The sequence below is a fragment of the Octopus bimaculoides genome, chromosome 3, assembly GCF_046866305.1.
Source record: "Octopus bimaculoides isolate indiv1 chromosome 3, ASM4686630v1, whole genome shotgun sequence".
NCBI lineage: Eukaryota > Metazoa > Mollusca > Cephalopoda > Octopoda > Octopodidae > Octopus > Octopus bimaculoides.
In genome coordinates, this window is record NC_142930.1 from 158,102,273 (window position 1) to 158,122,308 (window position 20,036).

Here is a 20,036-nt window from a genome sequence, read left to right on the forward strand (position 1 = left end):
ATTTATTACATATTAGCAATAGAAGTCGTATTATTACTGAATAGCAACTTTTGCATCATACTTAACATGGATGTTTTGTAAGAATGCTGTAATACTTTGGTATTTGTCTTGAGAGGGCACCTGATATTTGAGAGAACTACTGATATTTCTGTGCTTTTAAGTATCCCTTTCAATGCTTACCATTCTACAAGATGCTCACTTCAGGCCTGCAGCATTATAGTGTTCGTACAATACATTCATATTAAGTAGATTATCATTTATGTTTGTAGAATGTCTGAGTTATGTAATTAATCCTAATTCTTGTAGGTAATCTTCATTACTTCATGTATTACAGTTCACTTTAACAGTTGAAGTGATGAAGGCACAATTACTGCGATACTGTTTTGCTGTTAACCACATAGTCAGGGACTTAAATCTTAGAGTAAAAGTTATTGCAAAGCATATTATTGCTTGCTCCAGTTTGCCTACTTACCCTTTTACTCTTTTACTTGTTTCAGTCATTTGATTGTGGCCATGCTGGAGCACTGCCTTTAGTCGAGCAAATCGACCCCAGGACTTATTCTTTGTAAGCCTGGTACTTATTCTATCGGTCTCTTTTGCCGAACCGCTAAGTTACGGGGACGTAAACACACCAGCATCGGTTGTCAAGCGATGTTGGGGGGGACAAACACAGACACATACATATATATATATATATATATATATACATATATACGACGGACTTCTTTCAGTTTCCATCTACCAAATCCACTCACAAGGCTTTGGTCGGCCCAAAGCTATAGTAGAAGACACTTGCCCAAGGTGCCACACAGTGGGACTGAACCCAGAACCATGTGGATGGTAAGCATGCTACTTACCACACAGCCACTCCTACTTGATATAAAATATATTTCACTTTCTACTTATAAAGTGAAAAAAAAAAAAGAAAAATATTCAATCCCTGAAAACATAAAAAATGGATGTAAAAATAATAAGCGTATTTTGTGGATGATTATTTCCTTGGTTTAGTAAAATCTTTTACAACAGAATCAAAATAGCAGAGAATGAATTGTTGTCAGTTAATTATTTTTTAAGAAAATATTAGAGTAAGTATTCAGCAACAGTACTTTGGAGTAAAGATTTTTGCCAGCTCCAAAGTACTGTTACTGAATATCTCTCGTTGTAAGATTTAAAATTAGTAATTTTCTAATTTATTAGAGTAAGTGTTGAGCAGTTCTTTTTCTTATCAGTTTCATTTCTAGCAACCTTTTGTGTTATATCTTTGAAAAAATATGATAAACTTCTTTAGGGCTTTAAATGGTTTAACAGAGTCTAGCATTATCCAAAATTATCTTTAATTCTCCTGTGTTTTCAAATTAATAGTCTAAACTTTTCATTTCACTCACAATAGTTGTTTTAGTGGAGCTATTTTTGTGTTACATATGTACATCCATTCATTTACATTTTACAATTTTGATTGATACATAACTATAAAGTATGAAATAAGTACTTATTTGTTAGCTATAATAGAATAATATAAGTATAATGTTAACAATAATATAACTATAATTATTGAGTGCCATTGTTGTTAGTTTTTTTTATGAACCATTAGAGAATTAAGCCAACTCAATATTTGCACAAGTTCAATCTCAGTCTAACTTAATTAAACGATTCTCATATTCTTACTATAATTATTAAACTTCATAAAAGATTATAATAATATTCTAAGAGTTAAAAATAAATACTGAACATAATCACTTGTTCATGAAAATGCTATAAAATAAATGTATTTTAATCAGATTATTTTTTAAAATTTAGTGGAATAGAATTTGATAGACTTATGTATTTAAATTCCTTCATTCTTTTCTATTATTAATATAAAAGTTTGTGTATAATCACTTTTGGATGCAAAACCTTCTAGACTATTTGGTTTTGAATATCATCATCTTTGCTGGAGAAAATATTAAATTGTATCAAAACTGAAAACTATAAACAGAAGGAATGCATCAAAATAAATGCAGCTTACACTAACTTTAGAATATATATTAATAAGATCCACTGTAATAAATATACACCATTTAATACACTTCATAGTTGAAAGATTTAGCATGACATTCTGTTTTTACCTTATAACATAAGTTTTAAAAAATGGGCTCACATAGCTTAAAATGTTCTCAAAGTTCTTCAGATGATGAATTATTTACCAAAACAAAGAGCCTTTGGTATTTTATTATCTAAGTTTATAGTTAGATGCAGTAAGAAGTTCGACACTGGATTCATTCAAATGAAGTGTTAAAATCTCTCACAGTAGACTAGTGCTTTTCTGTTAATTTTTTTTTTACATATATATATATATATATATATATATATATATATATATATATACATCTTATGTTCTAGATGGAAAGCTGTTCACCATAGCTTGCCAGTATCTTTCACTTGTTGTTCAACTCTGCACGCTATTCTATGGAGCTGTGTCATTATTATCACAATTTTTCACAGCACTCGTGCTTAATCTATAAATTGGTTCATCTGAAATTGAAAATCAAATATTTCCTTTATGTGTGTATTTATATATAGGTATGTATATGGGGAAAACATTAGTTCTAACTATTTTTTTTTATGTATTTTGAGAATTGCATTACATCTATAAATTTACTTCCTAAGTAAAATTTTCTGAGAATTTTAACTCCCTGCTATTTCTGAAAAACAGATCAATAAAGATTTAATCTTCTTGACAGAAAATATAATGTATTGTGCCCCTGAGCAATGCACAGATTCTGCTTGCTTCAGTTTGACTGGCTGTCAACTAGTTCCACTCTGACTATTATAGGATATCCAGCTATAAAAATAATTTCAGCAACAATAGGCACAGACCCAAATTTTCAGCACCCATTCAACTAACACAAGTGTGGAAATATTAATATAAATGGTAAAAATAAGAATGGAATATTTATGTCATTAACAGTTTTGAAAAATGTCAATATATATATACGATAAGGTGGAGGTGATTAAGAAAGTTGGAAAATAGAAACTTTGGATATTAGGCATTTTAAGTATGAATTTGTGACAAAAAGGATCAAGCAGCCGACTAATGAGGCTTGAAGTCATGTATTTGTCTTTTGCTAGACATCCATGTTACAGCTGATTATACTAGAGATTCCTATCATTCCTTCTTTCTGGCAAGTTGATAGATATGGGGATCAAGAACTATCAGAGAGTCTGTTGGGTACTGATAATATCTAACATCATTTACATCAAAATTTTTGCTGTTAATGGAGTTGTTTCTTATTGCAAACATTAACCACAAGTGAGACCCTTTGCTGTATTGGACATTAGTAAAGTATCATCTTTCTGTTAGTGATAAATTGTTCAGTTAAAATATCAGATAAAAAAACATTGTAGTATGTAATTTAAGGAGCGAAAATAACAGGTGATCCATAATTTAATTTTTAATGTGGTCACTTAACTAGCAATAGATACATGGCTCAGATCCTATCAGTCAATTCATACCTAATTTTTATTCAGAGAGAATGTAAAATAGCTTAATATATTATAAAAGATTGAGTTTTCTTATTCACTGACATTGTGACCAACATCTTTTATCTTGTCTTGATTCCCAGCCATTCACACTGTTGTCCACTATGGTATATTATTTAGTTTTTTAAAGACAAAACTCAGAGATGTGAGTGATACTCATGCTAGCTCTAAGGATAATTGATTATCAGACACATTATTATTATTGATTATTAGATACATTAAGTTACATGATTTTTATGAGTGGCCATAATTTACACTTCAATAAAAATGGCTTATTATGTGACTATAGCTATACACTTTGGTAAAAAACGATTTAGTGAGTGACCATTCAAAAATGCTTTAATATTAGGTTGTATCTTAAATAATCAGCTGTATACATTTAGATTATGAACAGCATTTAGAACAGAAACATCTCACAGTTTCTATTTTGGTTGTGATATTTTAATACTTTGAATTTGAATGAGCTCAAATGTATTTGAAAAAAATATTCACAATTACAAATATTACAATGTATACATATGTGAATACATGGCAAAATCATGTTATTATATTACTTTGATATGAATATATCAAAATGAAGGCACATGGCTCAGTGGTTAGAGCATTGGGCTCACAATCATGAGGTAGTGAGTTTGATTCAGGGTCTACCCTTGTGTTGTGTTCTTGAGTAAGACACTTTATTTCACATTGCTCCAGTCTCCTCAGCTGTAGAAGTGAGTTGCAATGTCACTGGTGCCAAACTGTAATGGCCTTTGCCTTTCCCTTGGATAACACCGGTGACGTGGAGAGGAGAGGTTGGTTTTCACAAGCAACATTGCCCAGACTTGTGCCTCAGTTTGTAACTTTCTAGGTGCAATCCCATGTACAATCATGACTGAAGCAAAGTCCTTACCCTTTATATATATATATATGTATGTATGTATGTATGTATGTATCCTCATCATCATCATCATTTTAAGGTCTGTCTTCTATGCTGGCATGGGTTGCACGATTCCACAGAAACCAACAAGCCAGAAGACTGCACTGAGCACAAATATTTGCTTTGCCATGGTTTCTAGAGCTGGATGCCCTTCCTAATGTCAACCACTTTACAGACAGTATTGCATTTATTATTCAGCTTGTAATCTGGTACAAAAATATACTTGGCCAATTGGAACATCATATGTATGTGTCCTTCACATTTATGTTTCTCTGAACTCTAAGTATTTACCATCAACATCTACTAAAATTCATGGAGAGATCATTTTATGAACTTTCTTCCAGCTCTGCAACCTCATTCAGATTTTATCTTTCTTTAATTTTGTTTCTTAATTTCCTATTTTTTTGCTCTTCTTTCTAGCTCTCTTTAGTGACATAGCCTCTATAGTTGGCAAATAGCTAAATAATAAATGCACTAAATTCAGTTCTGCACTCACCCATTATTGTATTAATTGCTTAGCCTTTCCTCAGTTCAAATACAAGATTTAAATAAAAAGAATGGATTGGCTTCCGTACAGATATCATCCACTATAAACAAATTCTTGAATGTAATTCAACATGTACCACATTGCAAAAAAAAAAAAAGTCATTGGGCCAATAAGAGAGCCTCTACATGGTTGCTAGACTGTTAGAAATGGCAGCCAGATCTCCCACAAATTACACCCTGTCATCTTAGAAAAGGACATGACAGAGAATGTGGTTTTGTGTTCCTAGCACTTAGAAATGAAGGAAGGTTGGTCACTGCTGAAGTGATTCTTATCACTGGTCAGCTCAGTCAGGACTTATCTGGGGTTAAACAACAACCAATATATTTGATGATATCTGTAGACAGTACAACATTATTTTACACATTGTTACTTTCATGGTTGGCATTGTTGGTCTGGTCCAAAAGGTTTTGTATTGCATGTAATATGTTGAGCACTCATGCATCACTTTCATCATTGAATGTGTGTGTGTGCATGTGCGTGCGTGTGTGTGTGTGTGTGTGTGTGTGTGTATGTAATTTAGATCTTAACACAAAAATATTTTGAGTACTGCTAAAAGCTTGGCAAGTTACTGTAGATTGATTCTTTAAGAAAACTAATATTTTCCCCTAGTCCAGACATGTTTTCACTAGAGTTTGAAAACAAACAGCTCTACTTAATATCAGTGATATTTATTTACAATTAGCATGTGATATCGAGGAAGGGAAACCGTAACATGCACAATGACACACACACACACACACACTATAATATATATATAGATAGATAGATAGATAGATAGATAGATATGCACGTACACAACAGGCTTCCAGTTTCTGTTTAGCAAATTCATTCACAAAATATTGGTCAGTCCAGAGCTATACCAGAAGACACTTGCACAGAGTGGTGCTCCATGGGACTGAACCCCAAGCTAACTTTTTTAACACGAAGTGGAGAAACTGATACCTTAGCCACACAGCTATGTCTACACCTCACTCTCTATCTCTCTCTCTCTCTTCCTCTCTTTGTATATAAAAATGAACATATTATATATGATGGTACATGAATATATTTCATACAATGCTGCTTAATGTGCTTTTAATATAAGTATGAACGTAGGCATAAGAGTGGTTGTGTGGTAAGTAGCTTGCTTACAAACCACATAGTTCCGGGTTCAGTCCCACTGCGTGGCACCTTGGGCAAATGTCTTCTACTATAGCCTCAGGCCGACCAAAGCCTTGTGAGTGGATTTGGTAGACGGAAACCGAAAGAAGCCCATTGTATATATGTATGTGTATATGTTTGTGTATCTGTGTTTGTCCCCCCCAACATCGCTTGACAACCGATGCTGGTGTGTTTACGTCCCCGTATCTTAGTGGTTCGGCAAAAGAGACCGATAGAATAAGTACTTGGCTTACAAAGAATAAGTCCTGGGGTCGATTTGCTCGACTAAAGGCGGTGCTCCGGCATGGCCATAGTCAAATGACTGAAACAAGTAAAAGAGTAAAAGAATCTATCTATAGTTCATTCATTTTTCCATCCATTTTTCTATGCTAGCATGGGTTAGTTGAATATATATTAATGAGGCCTTATTTCAGTCTTTTTTGTCATTAACACTTTTCCAGTTTGAAAGTAAGGAATTTCTTATCCTACTCTTCTTCAAAAGTACAGAGCGTATCAGAAAAAGTCAGTTTTATTTTTGTTTGTCTGTTTTAGTTTAGTTTTTTTTTTGTTTGTTTTTTTGCTCAGTGCTTTACATTATATATGATGGTACATGACTATATTTCATACAATGCTGCTTAATGTGCCTTTAATATAAGTATGAACGTAGGCATAGGAGTGGTAAGTAGCTTGCTTACCAACCACATGTCCTCCAGCTTTTTCCCAACTTTGAATTTAAAGTATTCAGTTGTATTCAAGAAGCTCGCAATCTCCAAATGACCATGGTTGGTGGCTTGGGTCGCAAGTACAGCATACCATTTCATTTTCTGTTGTCAGAATGGAATCTGTTGCGATGATGTTCATGATACACTTTAAAAGAAGAAATAGGGAAGTTAAAACTGGGTGCATGTTGCGTAATATTGTTAAGTTGGTTTTTATTTATCCTACTAAAGTTTGCTTGGAAATACCCTCTGTCTGTTTGTGTGTGTGTGTATTAAGGTTTGTTTTTAAGTCAGGTTATAGATAAAAGCAATTTAACATTAAATGAAAGATTGCTCAATACTTTTTAGTAGAGTTCATATTTATTAACTTTTAACTAGGAAAAGGTTGACAGTGCCATATATGTTCTAGCTTTCTTGGTGAGCAAGCTTAAACTTCAAAATCACTGTCAACCTATTCTGTATAAAAGTTTATATATCAAGGTGTTAGAAGTACAGTGGATCTTTGTAGTAGATCTCTCAAGAATAATTATTACTTCTCTTCAGTTAGTTTTTTTTTAATGTAACTAAATATTTATCTCCGGTGAAAATTAAACTTTAATAATAATATAATGTCAGGCTGCCATAAAATATTTGCATGAAATTCAATCACAAATACTAAAATTCTGTTTTGGACAATTTTATTGTTTCATTAACAAATTCTTTGAATAATATGATTCACCATTCTATTTCTCTGGAATGCTTTCTGGTTCCCCTGTCTTGTATGTGAAGCACATATTGTGATATAATTTTTATGCACGTTGATGAAACTCTTTTTTTAATTTTCAGCCTAAATAGTAAGTAATTAGTATTGTATCGAAAAAAATGTTTCACATTAATTCAATCAAAAACTTTATTTCTTTATATTTTGTTAAATTTTAATTTCATAGTTAGAAATATTATTCTATACATATTTGAATCTAGTCACTGTTACATCAATACAATATTTTCTGAATAATAAAATCTTGTTACTGAAGAATTATGTCAACTCAGTTGTTCTAATTTAAAGTAATTTTCTATAATTAATTACCTAGCTTAATTCAAAATATACATAGATATCAACCACTTAAATATTTTCTTCGACATCTTCATCCTTTTAATTCGCTTTTAACATTCCTCTCTTAATGTTTAAATGATTTGAAGAGGTGTACAAACACAGCATTAGCCTTCCAGAGCTCATGGAATTATATTTGCCAAATGCTTATATTTAATTTTCATTGCATAAACCATATAATATAAAACAAGGATATCCAGCTATATCCAAGCAGATTTAAATACTTTTCACTATTTGCTACTATTATTTCTCTTGAAATTTCAAAGAAAAATGGTGTATTCTCAGTATTTGTCTAAGAGTTATATTAATTACTGCTTTACTCAACTCAAGGCTGTGTTTTAGATGTGATTGTAAATTTTCCATAAATGAAATTTAAATAATACTTTTGTAAAGTGCATTGAAATCATAAATATAGGAATTTATACCTGAATATTTCATTTTAGCAAGAAAGAAGTGTGATAGGGGTTCAAATATCTGAAAGTTTTATAAATGTATTTTATTTGAATTGTTTTCAAGTAATTTTGTTGACTAAGTTATAATTGTGTATAATTTAGAGTTACTGAATAAACCAATATCTATAAATGAATGAGAAGTTACACTTTTGTACTCTGTTATTCAAATAACATACTTAGAACTTCAGTTGCTCATTCAATTGTTGGAATTCATGTAACTAATTTATAAAATGATGTCTTGTTAAATTATGATGGTTTTTAAAATCTAAGACCATTTTCTAATCTTGATTTATTTAATCCTAAAAGAAATGCCTTATTGGGTTTCTTAGAAGAGATATATTTTCATAATGTATGTACCAAACAATTGATAATTGTTCTGTAATATACGTTTTCCAATGGTTAGATCTTTTAGGCCGTTTTCATACCCATCAAATTGTTTTTCAATTATATTTCTCACTGAATAATATGTCTTCATATTTTTCATTTCATGTTTGTTATTGTCTTTTTAGCATCCTGTAACATGGCAGCGATCTGCTAATGGACGCTATTACATTGGTCACATGATCTTGAAGAAAACAGTTCTTGAAGGAACTGGTTCCAGAGATTCTAGTGCAATTTTAGGTAAGAATTTAAACCTCTGTAAGTTTTAAATATTCTATTTATCTTTTCTGGGTATTAAAAGATAGTTTAAAATTTACATTTTCTTTAAAAGCATCTAAATTTCAGTGAAAATTTCATCATTTCTGTTTTTTTGATGGGGTTTTGCCATTTGGATTATAAGATAGTAGAAATATTAGTCCTCTTTAAAATATGTAGAATATCTAATATAACACATTATAGAAGTATAGTAACTAGCACTACAAGATATTTTCTTTCAAGCTATTCTTTCAAACACAAAGATAGTACGAAATTTATATTTTATAAATATAATGGTTTTAAGGAAAAATTTCCTTTAGTTTAAAATCAGTGTGGTGAACATTTTTCCTTTGAAGTGTCATTGTATTATCTCTATCTCTTTAAAAATATAAGTTTGTAAAACTTATTTGTAAGGCATATTGATGTGCTTTTGCTAATCTTATAGTCTAGTATTTTATTTATTTTACAATAGTAATTTCTTAATATAAGAAATAAGTAAGTTTATTTTTCCTTATTTAATTTTTCACATAGCATTTAACAGATACCTCTTTCATTTAGCCTGCAGTTTTCTTTTTTTTATTTTATCAATAACTAAATTTTTTTTTTTTCCTAACCTTATAATCTGAAATGTAAACTTTATACCTATAGTATCTTTTTGTTTATTTTTTTATTTCTTTCCATTGATATAAGGCTTAAAATGCTTTTATTTTTCTTAAATCTTTATCATAACAAACTACTGAAAATGTTAATGAAAAAATATTACTTTATATTACAAAAGAGTATTAAAGCTGCAATTATATTTTATCATTTTACAGTATCAACTTGTACCTTCAACCTTCAGGAGTTGATAATATAAGTACTAATAAGACACTGGCATTAATTAAATTGACTATGCTCTTTGTTTTAAACATTAGCCTAGTTCTTCATCGAAAGAATTTATTATATTTTTAAAATTTATTCAGTAACTTTGGACTAACATTTTCAGTCATATAAATAGTATCATGTATGCTTATTTAGTAACAGTTTATCAGTACATACAATGTATCTGTCAGCTAATTTAGTATGGTCCCATTGGTGCTCTATCAGAGAATTTTTGTAAACTTATAATTACACGATACAATATATAAATCTGATTATAATACCATAAAAATATGAGGCTACTACACTAATATTTCTACTTTATTACAATTTTATTAGACTTCATTTGAGGAAACCTATCTCCACTAAACAATCAAATGGACTTACATTTATATATCTCATCATGTCTAAATTTGTATCCTGGACAAATGAATGATATATATATATATATATATATATATATATATATATATATATCTGTTTGGATACCAGCAAGAAATTCTGATATGGAGTGTAGCTTATCTATGGTCCCTCAGTCTGTGAGAAATGGCAACCAAATCTCCATCAGAACAGATCCTATCATTAAAATAAAAGTTGGGGAGGATGAAGGTAGTCGATAAATGTAGCTCTAGGTACATTTTGTCTCAAAAAGATGAGATGGTCATGGATGGGGGTTTTTTCACCATGGGTCTGCTCGACCATTGGATATCTAAGGGCTAAATAACACACACACGCATGCACACACACACACACATACATGCACACAAAACTCACTTATATACAATCATACAATAAACAAATATAGCAGCTTAAAATTTTGCTTAAATTATTTTCTAAATATGGGTGGAAAAATTTAAGCTAGTTACACATACTGTTTGAATTTATGTCTCGTGGCTCTTTGTTTTGTTTTTGTTTTTTTTTTTTTGTTTCTTTTTTCACTATTAATGCCATAAACATTAAATAGATAGTAAAAATATATATAATTGGTAAGATCTCAATTATGATACATGGCTCATTTGATCACTAATTCATCTCGCATGTTGCGTTTGTTTATATTTTATGAATTTTGGGGAGTGAATTGGAAGAGTTTCTTTGTAGGAATCAGTGTTTAATCTCATTTCCAGGAAATCATTTTAAAAACACAAACAAGAAAGTATGTATATATACTAAGAATTATATATCCCATCACCATTTACCAAAAAATATCAAATACCTTAAAATTTCATTTGAGCTGTTTTATCCACATTTAGTCTCAAGCCATCAATCAGTATTTGAAAATATTTCATCAGGAATTATCATATTATATATATATATATTCATAATTTAGTATTTCAGCAAAGAAAAAAAATAATAATAAACGATATATTTTTTGTGTTTTAAAACCCATTGAATTAATGTTTTTTTTTTTTTAGCAACACATTTATTTACATTATCAATACTACATTGCAATTGTTTATTTAGTAACATAGTAACTGAAGCATAAAATCCTACAATGTTTTATTGTCTTCACTTATGAAGTGCTTTGATTATTATTTTCAGGATTGAAAGGCTTAGATGCTTATATTGCTTTAAATATATTCTTCTGGACACACTGCTGCTGACAGCCAGTGGGAGTCTATTGTTCAGTTAGTTACCAGTTCTCTATTGTAAATTTCATTCACATCTTTCCCACAACTATTCACAACATTCAAGGAAATAATCATAGGCTTATGTAAAGCCATTTCATTTATGTTAAATGATTACCCTGGATTATCATTTCCCTTCTATTCAACTGTATCACATCATCCATCTTTTTACATATACATATTATATATACATACATATATATGTATGCATACATATATGTATAGTATATATACACATATAATACACATATAATACAGATATTAAATCTGTATTGTAATGACAGCCCTTGTTTTAAATTTTTGAATACCTGCATTCATACCATCACCACCCATCTTCATTCTCATCATAACTGTTGCTTCATGATATTAGACACACGTGTGTGTGTGTGCATGTGTGTGTGTACACAAGTATATGTTTGTGTTTGTATTTGCATATGTTTGTGTGTGTGTCTGTTTGAAGGGAGGAAGTAAATTAAATAAAAGTCAGAAAACTGCAAAAACATCAGTAGTTAGGAAACATTTATTTCAAACTATTATGTGCCTCATTTATATATTCATGTGCATCATATACATATAAATATATATATATGTATATATATATATATATATATTCTAGTTTGCTCTGCTATATCTACATTAATCAAGTATTACATTAGTTTAAGCCAAAACCAAAAGTAAAGGAGGTATTTTAGTATCATAATTTTAAGAGGTTAAATCATTCCTTTGGATATAATCTTGAAGGTTCTTAGTAATCTTTTGTGCTAATATTATTAATATTAGTTATATGACAGGTGCAGGGAAAGCTTATAATTCAGCTATTACTTTCCTTTCTGGTTATAAAATTTAGAGAATGAAAAAATGAGACCACATGTTATTCATCTCTCTGCATTCTGTTTCATTCATTCCTAAATATTATAACGGAACTTATACTATTTTCTGTTTTTATCAACTAACATTAATATAATGCTAACTTTTAGTTTTCTCTTTATTAATTTTTTCTTCTTTTTTTCTTTCTTTTGTTGTGCCTTTTCTTTTTACTCTTGACTAAATCTCCTTTATATAGTTTCAAAGTATTCTTTAACATTTTCATTATTCTATCGAATAGTTTTTTTTTTTTTAACAGTGGTTGTTAGAATATTTTTTTTAAATCTAAAATTCAGTTCGGCCTCAAGATTTGATTTACTTCAAAAATGTAATCATGATATCTTATTTGAAGTATTATTATAATCTGGTTGCAATGTTACTAATTGTTCAGATATTTGTCTCTAGATTAGTAGGTCCAGTATTACATTGCCTTACTTCAAACAATATTTACTTCATAGCAACTCATCATCCACTCACAATTTTCAAACTTGGTATTTTGATTGATTAGGTATTCTAAATTTTTTTAAAAAATGGTATCAGCCATCTTCATTTAACTGCTTGTCATCATATTGCCAACTTTATCCGTCATTACAGTTCTTAGAGATCATCAAAACGTTGTTAACTTTTTATTTTTTAAAAAAAGAAGCAGTTTCTATCTCCTATTTATTTTATTATTATTATTCTTTTGTTTCCAACACATTTGCATGCAAAGATGTTTGTAAGTTCATACACATGTTAATAATAGTTTTAGTTTTAAATATTCTAGCAGCTGGTATCCAGCCATGGGCTTCCTTAAGATTTGCCTTTTGCCACATACTTTTTAAGTTTTTCAAATTTAGCTTATGTAACACATATTTGTATTTCATAAATTAATAAATAATTCTCATGAAAATATTTCTATAAAATGTACTTCAAAGAATTACATTTGGTCTATTTCCATTTTACTATGATATAGCTATTTTTTTTTTAATTTCAATCTGACAAAGCTTGATGAAAATATTGCAACGTTCCCACCTCTGCCTACTCCTCTTCCTTCCACCTCCTTTTTTCTCTTTCGAATTTCTCATTTTTGTTTCATATTTTGAAGCAAGTTAACTGATTCCAGTTTTCAGGTATGTCATATTTTGCCTCCTTTTCCCCCCCACATATTCTTCATAATGTACATTCAGTATCTTATTAAAATGATACTTCATACAGTTTGTTTCTACAGTCTGTCTCATCATTGCAATAACTAGCATTTCAACCCATGGTTTTGGTCTGGTTACATATCTGATTTTTCTATTCTTCAAAACTTTCATTTGTCTTCCTCAGAAAAAAAAATGTTTTTAAGTTATCTCTGTATATTTTATTTGCTTCCTTCTGATTTCTTTAGGTCCTATTTTATTAATTTCTTCTTTCCTTCCTCTTTCAATAGTTGTCTAAACAATTCATTACACAACATGCTACACAGATTTTCTCATTCTTGCACATTCATCTCCATTAATTATTTGTGTTCATCCTTTTTACAAGAGATATAAAAAAATTATATACACATATCTATATTATAAGATCTGGTGTTTTCGTGAGTGATGTGTGCCTATTTGTATATGTTGATATATCATTTTTGTTTTTTTTTTTTTGTTTTGAAAGTAGCTCATAGAGAGCCTTTTCAGGTCCTCCGCTACTGATTCAACTTCCTATGAGCAGCTTGCCTTTGAAAAAAAAAATGTTGGGAAGAAAGTGAAAGAGTCAATACTAATACAAAATGATTGTTTATTGTTAGGCCATAAAATAAAACATAAACCAATGAAGAGCTCAGGCAAAAACAGCAATCCATATTTCATCTAAACAGCACAACACTACAGTTTTATTTCCCATCTGACTAACCACTAGCCTATCAAATTTGTGACTGTTCTTATTTACAACTAAAATAGTCTATTAAAAAATATATCTTTATCAATATGTCAGTAATGTTAAAAAGAAATTATTATATAGACCTAGCCAACCTATTTCAGCTAGGAAAAAAAGTTTTAATCTTAAAATGACTAGAAAGATATTACTATAAACAAGTATCTTCAATTTCTTATTATTCACTGATGTGACTTGATTTCTTCTTACCCTCTTTCAAAGCCATTCTCTACAATAGGTTATTCACCTGTACTTTCAATACATATTACCACCTGCTAGGTTTAACAAATCCAGTCCCTTCCACCATCGAGCTTATTCTTTTTCTACTGTGGCATAGAACATTTTTGTATTTTTCTTTTTGTTTACTTTGTATTTTTATTTTAAATTGTAATACTCGGTTAAAGTTACATTTAATTTAGGAGTGTAAAATAACTAACATGGTTTAACTATATATGCTTCTATCTAATAATCTCTGTAAATAACTGAATATATTACTGGATAGTTTGAATAGTTTGAAATGGAAAGATTTACAGGGGAAGTAACTCACATTTACTTACAGAGGATACTAGAAATTTGTCAGTCCTACTTCATCAGTCTTATTCTCAATATATCCATTTTGTATTTAAGATTATTGCACTCAATAACTAATAGGCCCATTCGCATTTGTATTGTTTCTCGGTTTAAGTTCTAAAGGTTCAGAAAACTTCCGATTATATATGCTTTTGAGTTAGTTATCTCTACTTGTGTGTTTTGGGTCTTTCACTTCAATATAGTCCCTATGGTACACAAAATTTAGATGCTTACTATAGAAATGTAATAATATAGTTGACAGTTATTTTATTTAATTTGTTTTCTTGTTAGTTTTTTTTTTTTTAAATAATCCATTTTTAAAAAATCCTTTATAAATTTAATAATTCCTTATGTTATTTTCTAATATGTCTTATTTAAACATGTATTATTAACTCCTATTATTTTTTGCTATTCTGAAATGTTTTTGTTTAGATTTATCTGACATTAGTTGTGTGTAGTTTTAAATTCTTTGATATATATATTTAATCTTTTCATCTATGTGTTAATATCTTGTAATATTTTTTCGAAAATATCTATTTTCAGGATATTGTTTGATGTTTAACTCCTCTGAAATGGTTATTTGATAAATTCTATTGACTTATTCTTGGTTATTCACTTCTTTTTTTTTTTCAAATCAAACTTATTACTGTAGCTTATCAAAATTAACTTAATATGTTCTTTATAAAAATAAGTAACTCATTATTTTTTTTTTTAAGTATGTAGATAACAAATTATTCTTGGTGTTTCAACATTTAAATTCATAGAGGTATACTTACGTATATAAGCAGAAGTGCATCATTCTTATATATATTTATATATATATATATATATATATATATATATATATATATATATATATATATATATATATATATATATATATATATATATATATATATATATATATGTATATATATATATATATGTATATATATATATATATATATGTATATATATATATATATATATATATATATGCATGTGTATATGTACGTATGTATATGTATATATATGTGTGTGTATGTATATATAAATATGTCTGTGTGTGTGTGTGTATGTATGTGTGTATTTGTATATACATATATATATATATACATATATGTATGTGTGTATATATGTAATATATATATATATATCTATGTATATATATATGTATATATCTATGTATGTATATATCTATGTATATTTATGTATATATATCTATGTATATATCTATATATGTATATATGTGTGTGTGTGTGTATCTATATATGTATGTATATATATATGTATATATATATATATATATATATATATATATATATATATATATATATATATATATATATATATATATATATGTATACATATATATCTATTTGTATATACGTATATCTATATATGTATGTGTTATATACATATATGTATATATATATATATACATACATACATACATACATACAGAGAGAGAAAGAACGAGAGAGCCATCCCTATGTTACATTTAATATGTAGATGCTGATTCCAATTCTTATAAAGATTTCTAGAGTCTAAATTTACCATCTTGTGTGGATTTTGAAATACATATAATAATAATAATCAGATTTCACTGTTTTTTTATAGTCTTAGTATTCACAGTATTTTATTTTTATTTTTTTTTTTTGTATATAAACAAAAATTACGAATTTGTGAAATATAATGCTTTTAGATATTTGTAGCTTTGATCAAATTCAAATAACTAATTTTTGTTCTGCAGAACATAAGAAAAATTGTAACAATATCTTCAAATTACTGCAAATATTTGCATTCATTTAATCCTGTATAGTTGCAAATGTTAAATGAAGCTTTCTGGTTATTATACTTTTTGAATGTTAGCTTAAAAGTGCAACCAAATATTTCCATAAATTTTGTGCAGATTGTTAGTGAGAAACTTTGCATTTGAAGATTTTGTTAATGTTATATTTTCGAAAATTAAATTGATCATAATGTGCTAAATGTAAGTATTTTATTAATTTCCAAATGGAATTTAGAATTAATAATTCTTGTGTAATAGTAGAAATCTAATTTTTGTAACAGTGGGGGTTATCTATTATCAAAAGAAGCATTGATAGAACAAATTATAGCAAATAGTATTTCTGAACTCTAGCATTCATATTACTCTATCAAATGCAATGCTTATTTATTCACATTGTTTTGAATTAATTGTGCATTATCTCATAGCTTTGAGACTTTGGTGAAGTAACTGTTTATTTTTAGAATGACATTGTAGGGGAGGTGTAAGAGGCCAAATCTGACTGATTTGAATATAAAACAGATAGAACATTTGAGCTAGATGTGGTTGGTTTAATTACTAAAAGGTTAATAACTAGGACTGCTGTTGGAAAACTGCAAAGTATCTCAGCATGAAAATTTAAAGGTTACTTGCAATGGTACAGTTCCAAGTACATATTCGTTATAAAAATTGATAAAGAATATACATTGTCAGATTTGAAGTCGCCTTCAAAGAATGTCTTTCAAGTCATCTCACAAATATTGTTGTCTGTTCTTATGAGAAAAAATGCAGAGTAAAGGTAGTATCTAACATGGTAGTTTAGAAAGGAAAGCAAAATTGTTTCCCTTCATTGATTTAGAACATTTCCTAAATGTAAGAAAAATTGTTTTGACTAACTTCTGCAATTGAAATATAAAATAAATAAATGCACCCTTTTAAAGCCTAGGCTCATGGGCCCGGTTTCTATGGCGTACGTGTTTCCCAGTTGGATGGGACGCCCGTCCATCGCAGCGTTACTCATTTTTGCCAGCTGAGTGGAACTGGAGCAACGTGAAATGAAGTGTTTTGCTCAAGAACACAACGCGTCGCCCGGTCCAGGAATCGAAACCACAATCTTACGATCATGATGCTGACACCCTAACCACTAAGTCACACACCTCCACAATTGAAACATGGACTGTAGATATTTCATTATTATTATTGTTAATTTAATCAGTTCCTCTTTATATTCTTAAACACCTTAATGTTATTGAAGTTAATATTTTTTTCATTATTACCTAAAAAATAAACTAAATAGAACGTAATTTGTTTCTAGAATCAAATTTATAATTTCTGATAGGTTTTTCTTTAAAATAAAATGATAACATTTAAAATTTAGTCAGAGCTAGATATGTGATTATAGTATGAGTTATGAACAATAAATATTTATATGTATTTATACATATCTATAGGTATTTAGTCTCAGTGATAGATTAGACACACAAAGGCATATTTGGCATGAAGATTGGAGTTGCTCAGATTTGTTGTTATCTAACAAGCCATCAGGATTCACTTACCTCTCTTTTCCAAACTGCTAAGAACAGTAGCTGAAGGCTTCTTATTAAAATATAAACAAATATGTGAACTGTTAAATAACAATGAAATCAGTTAATCTGATGCTCAATCCAAGTGGCTGGACAAGCCCTCATAGGATAAAATTTGTAGTGATACTAACTACATTGGTACTCCTCTAATTACCATCTAGTTGTCAGTGTTGTACCATTATGCAAATGAAATTGTACCCTTGCGCATATTTATTTACATTTTAATATGTAGCCTTCAGCTAATTTCATTTGCAGTTTGAGAAAAAGAGGTGAGCAAATCTTTAAATAACAATAAAACCAATCAGTTCAGTTTTCATCTTAAATTGCCAAAAAGATTGCTGTGGGTCTAATTTCTCAACTAGACAATATATATATATATATATATATATATATATATATATATATATATATATAGATAGATATGTATATATATAATACTTATATGCTGATTTATTTATTATTAATTTTATTGACTAGTATATTTTGGTGACTTTCCAAATTTCAACCAGTTATTCTGTTATGTAAGATAGTTATTAGCTGGTTGATCAGTCATCATTTTGAAGTATTTTAATACAGAAAAACTTATTTTAAAGCATTCGATTTTAACTTTAACTGATAGAATGTTTTATTAATAAACTATAGCAACCAAACTTAATATGATAAGAATAAAATTTAGTTTTGTTGAAATGTCAATGGAAACAAATGTCCTATTTTAAACTTTCTTATATCATCATATTATTTCATTTTCCAAATCCTGTCTACAGTTGTATAATTTCTTGTATATCATTCATTATAATTCCTTGTAAATGTATAGTGAAGTAAATAGAATTCTGTAAGTTCAGAAAGTCTTATAGCGATAAACAGTTACAATAGGAAACTAAATTTATTAAGTTGCTTATCCAGAACAGGAAATCAGCTAATTTTGATGGATTAATATAAGATATTTTAGCTTTTTGAATTAAACTCATCATTTAAAGCGTTTTCTATTAATAACAGATTTAAAAGATTGGTTTGTTGAATCCATATCTAAATATTTTACAACTAGCCTCTCCTATCTTAGATTCTTCAGATTTGCAATATGATAGTTTTTGTGCAGTTAAAATATAAAATCTGCCAGGTTTCAATTATATTAGTACATTTTACCTATTAATATTGTAAAAACTATTAATTTTAGCTCTGCCGTCTCCTATCTTTTTTTCTTTCTGTTATTAGAGTTTGTTTTCTTGTTTATAGCATTCTGTCCTCTGACATTATTTTAGATAATAATTGCTATTTTCCCTACACCAGATGCTACGATTTGGTACTATAATGCTGCTCGTTTCTTCAGTTATTCTAGCAAAACATTTTTCAATACTACTTAATTTCCATTCCCTTTACATTTAGATAGCTTAGTACACACTTCTCTGTATAGGTTCTAACTGACTGCAAAGGTATTTCATTTTATATGTATTATATATTTTTCCATGCTAATTACCTTTATTTCACCAATTATGTAATATAACTTTTAAATTAGTTTTTCTAGATATGATTCTTTTTGCCATTTGCTTAATCCTTTCAAGTTTTCTCATAGGAATGTGTTCTTTACTTACTGATAAAAGTTTAAATTTACATTATTTTTTTTTTCAACCAATTATGAAAATTTAATCTTTTTTCAGGAACTTTTACTTTAACACTAACATATAAATTATTCTTGTATAAGTTATTTAAACTATATTTTTATACATATCAGCATAGTGAGTTTGCAAACATTTACTCATTCAGTAGCAAGTTCACCTTATTGAGAACAGCATTCTGTTAGAAAAAGAAAAGCTCTCTCTGTGTACCCTTAGAATGTCAAGCCAAAGTAGAAATTCTAACTTTTTTCAATATTTGTCTAACTA

At 28.7% G+C, this 20,036-nt stretch overlaps 1 protein-coding gene across 21 annotated transcripts in view; it reads left to right on the forward strand.

Annotated features, from left to right (window-relative positions):
• LOC106883284 (regulating synaptic membrane exocytosis protein 2) overlaps positions 1 to 20,036 on the forward strand; it is a 272,841-nt gene that overhangs the window by 152,843 nt on the left and 99,962 nt on the right. For all 21 annotated transcript variants that reach the window (XM_089349850.1, XM_089349857.1, XM_089349852.1 and 18 more), the window contains one exon: positions 8,896 to 9,007. In XM_089349850.1, coding sequence (XP_089205976.1) covers positions 8,896 to 9,007 — 112 coding nt within the window. The remainder of the gene's footprint in view (positions 1 to 8,895; positions 9,008 to 20,036) is intronic.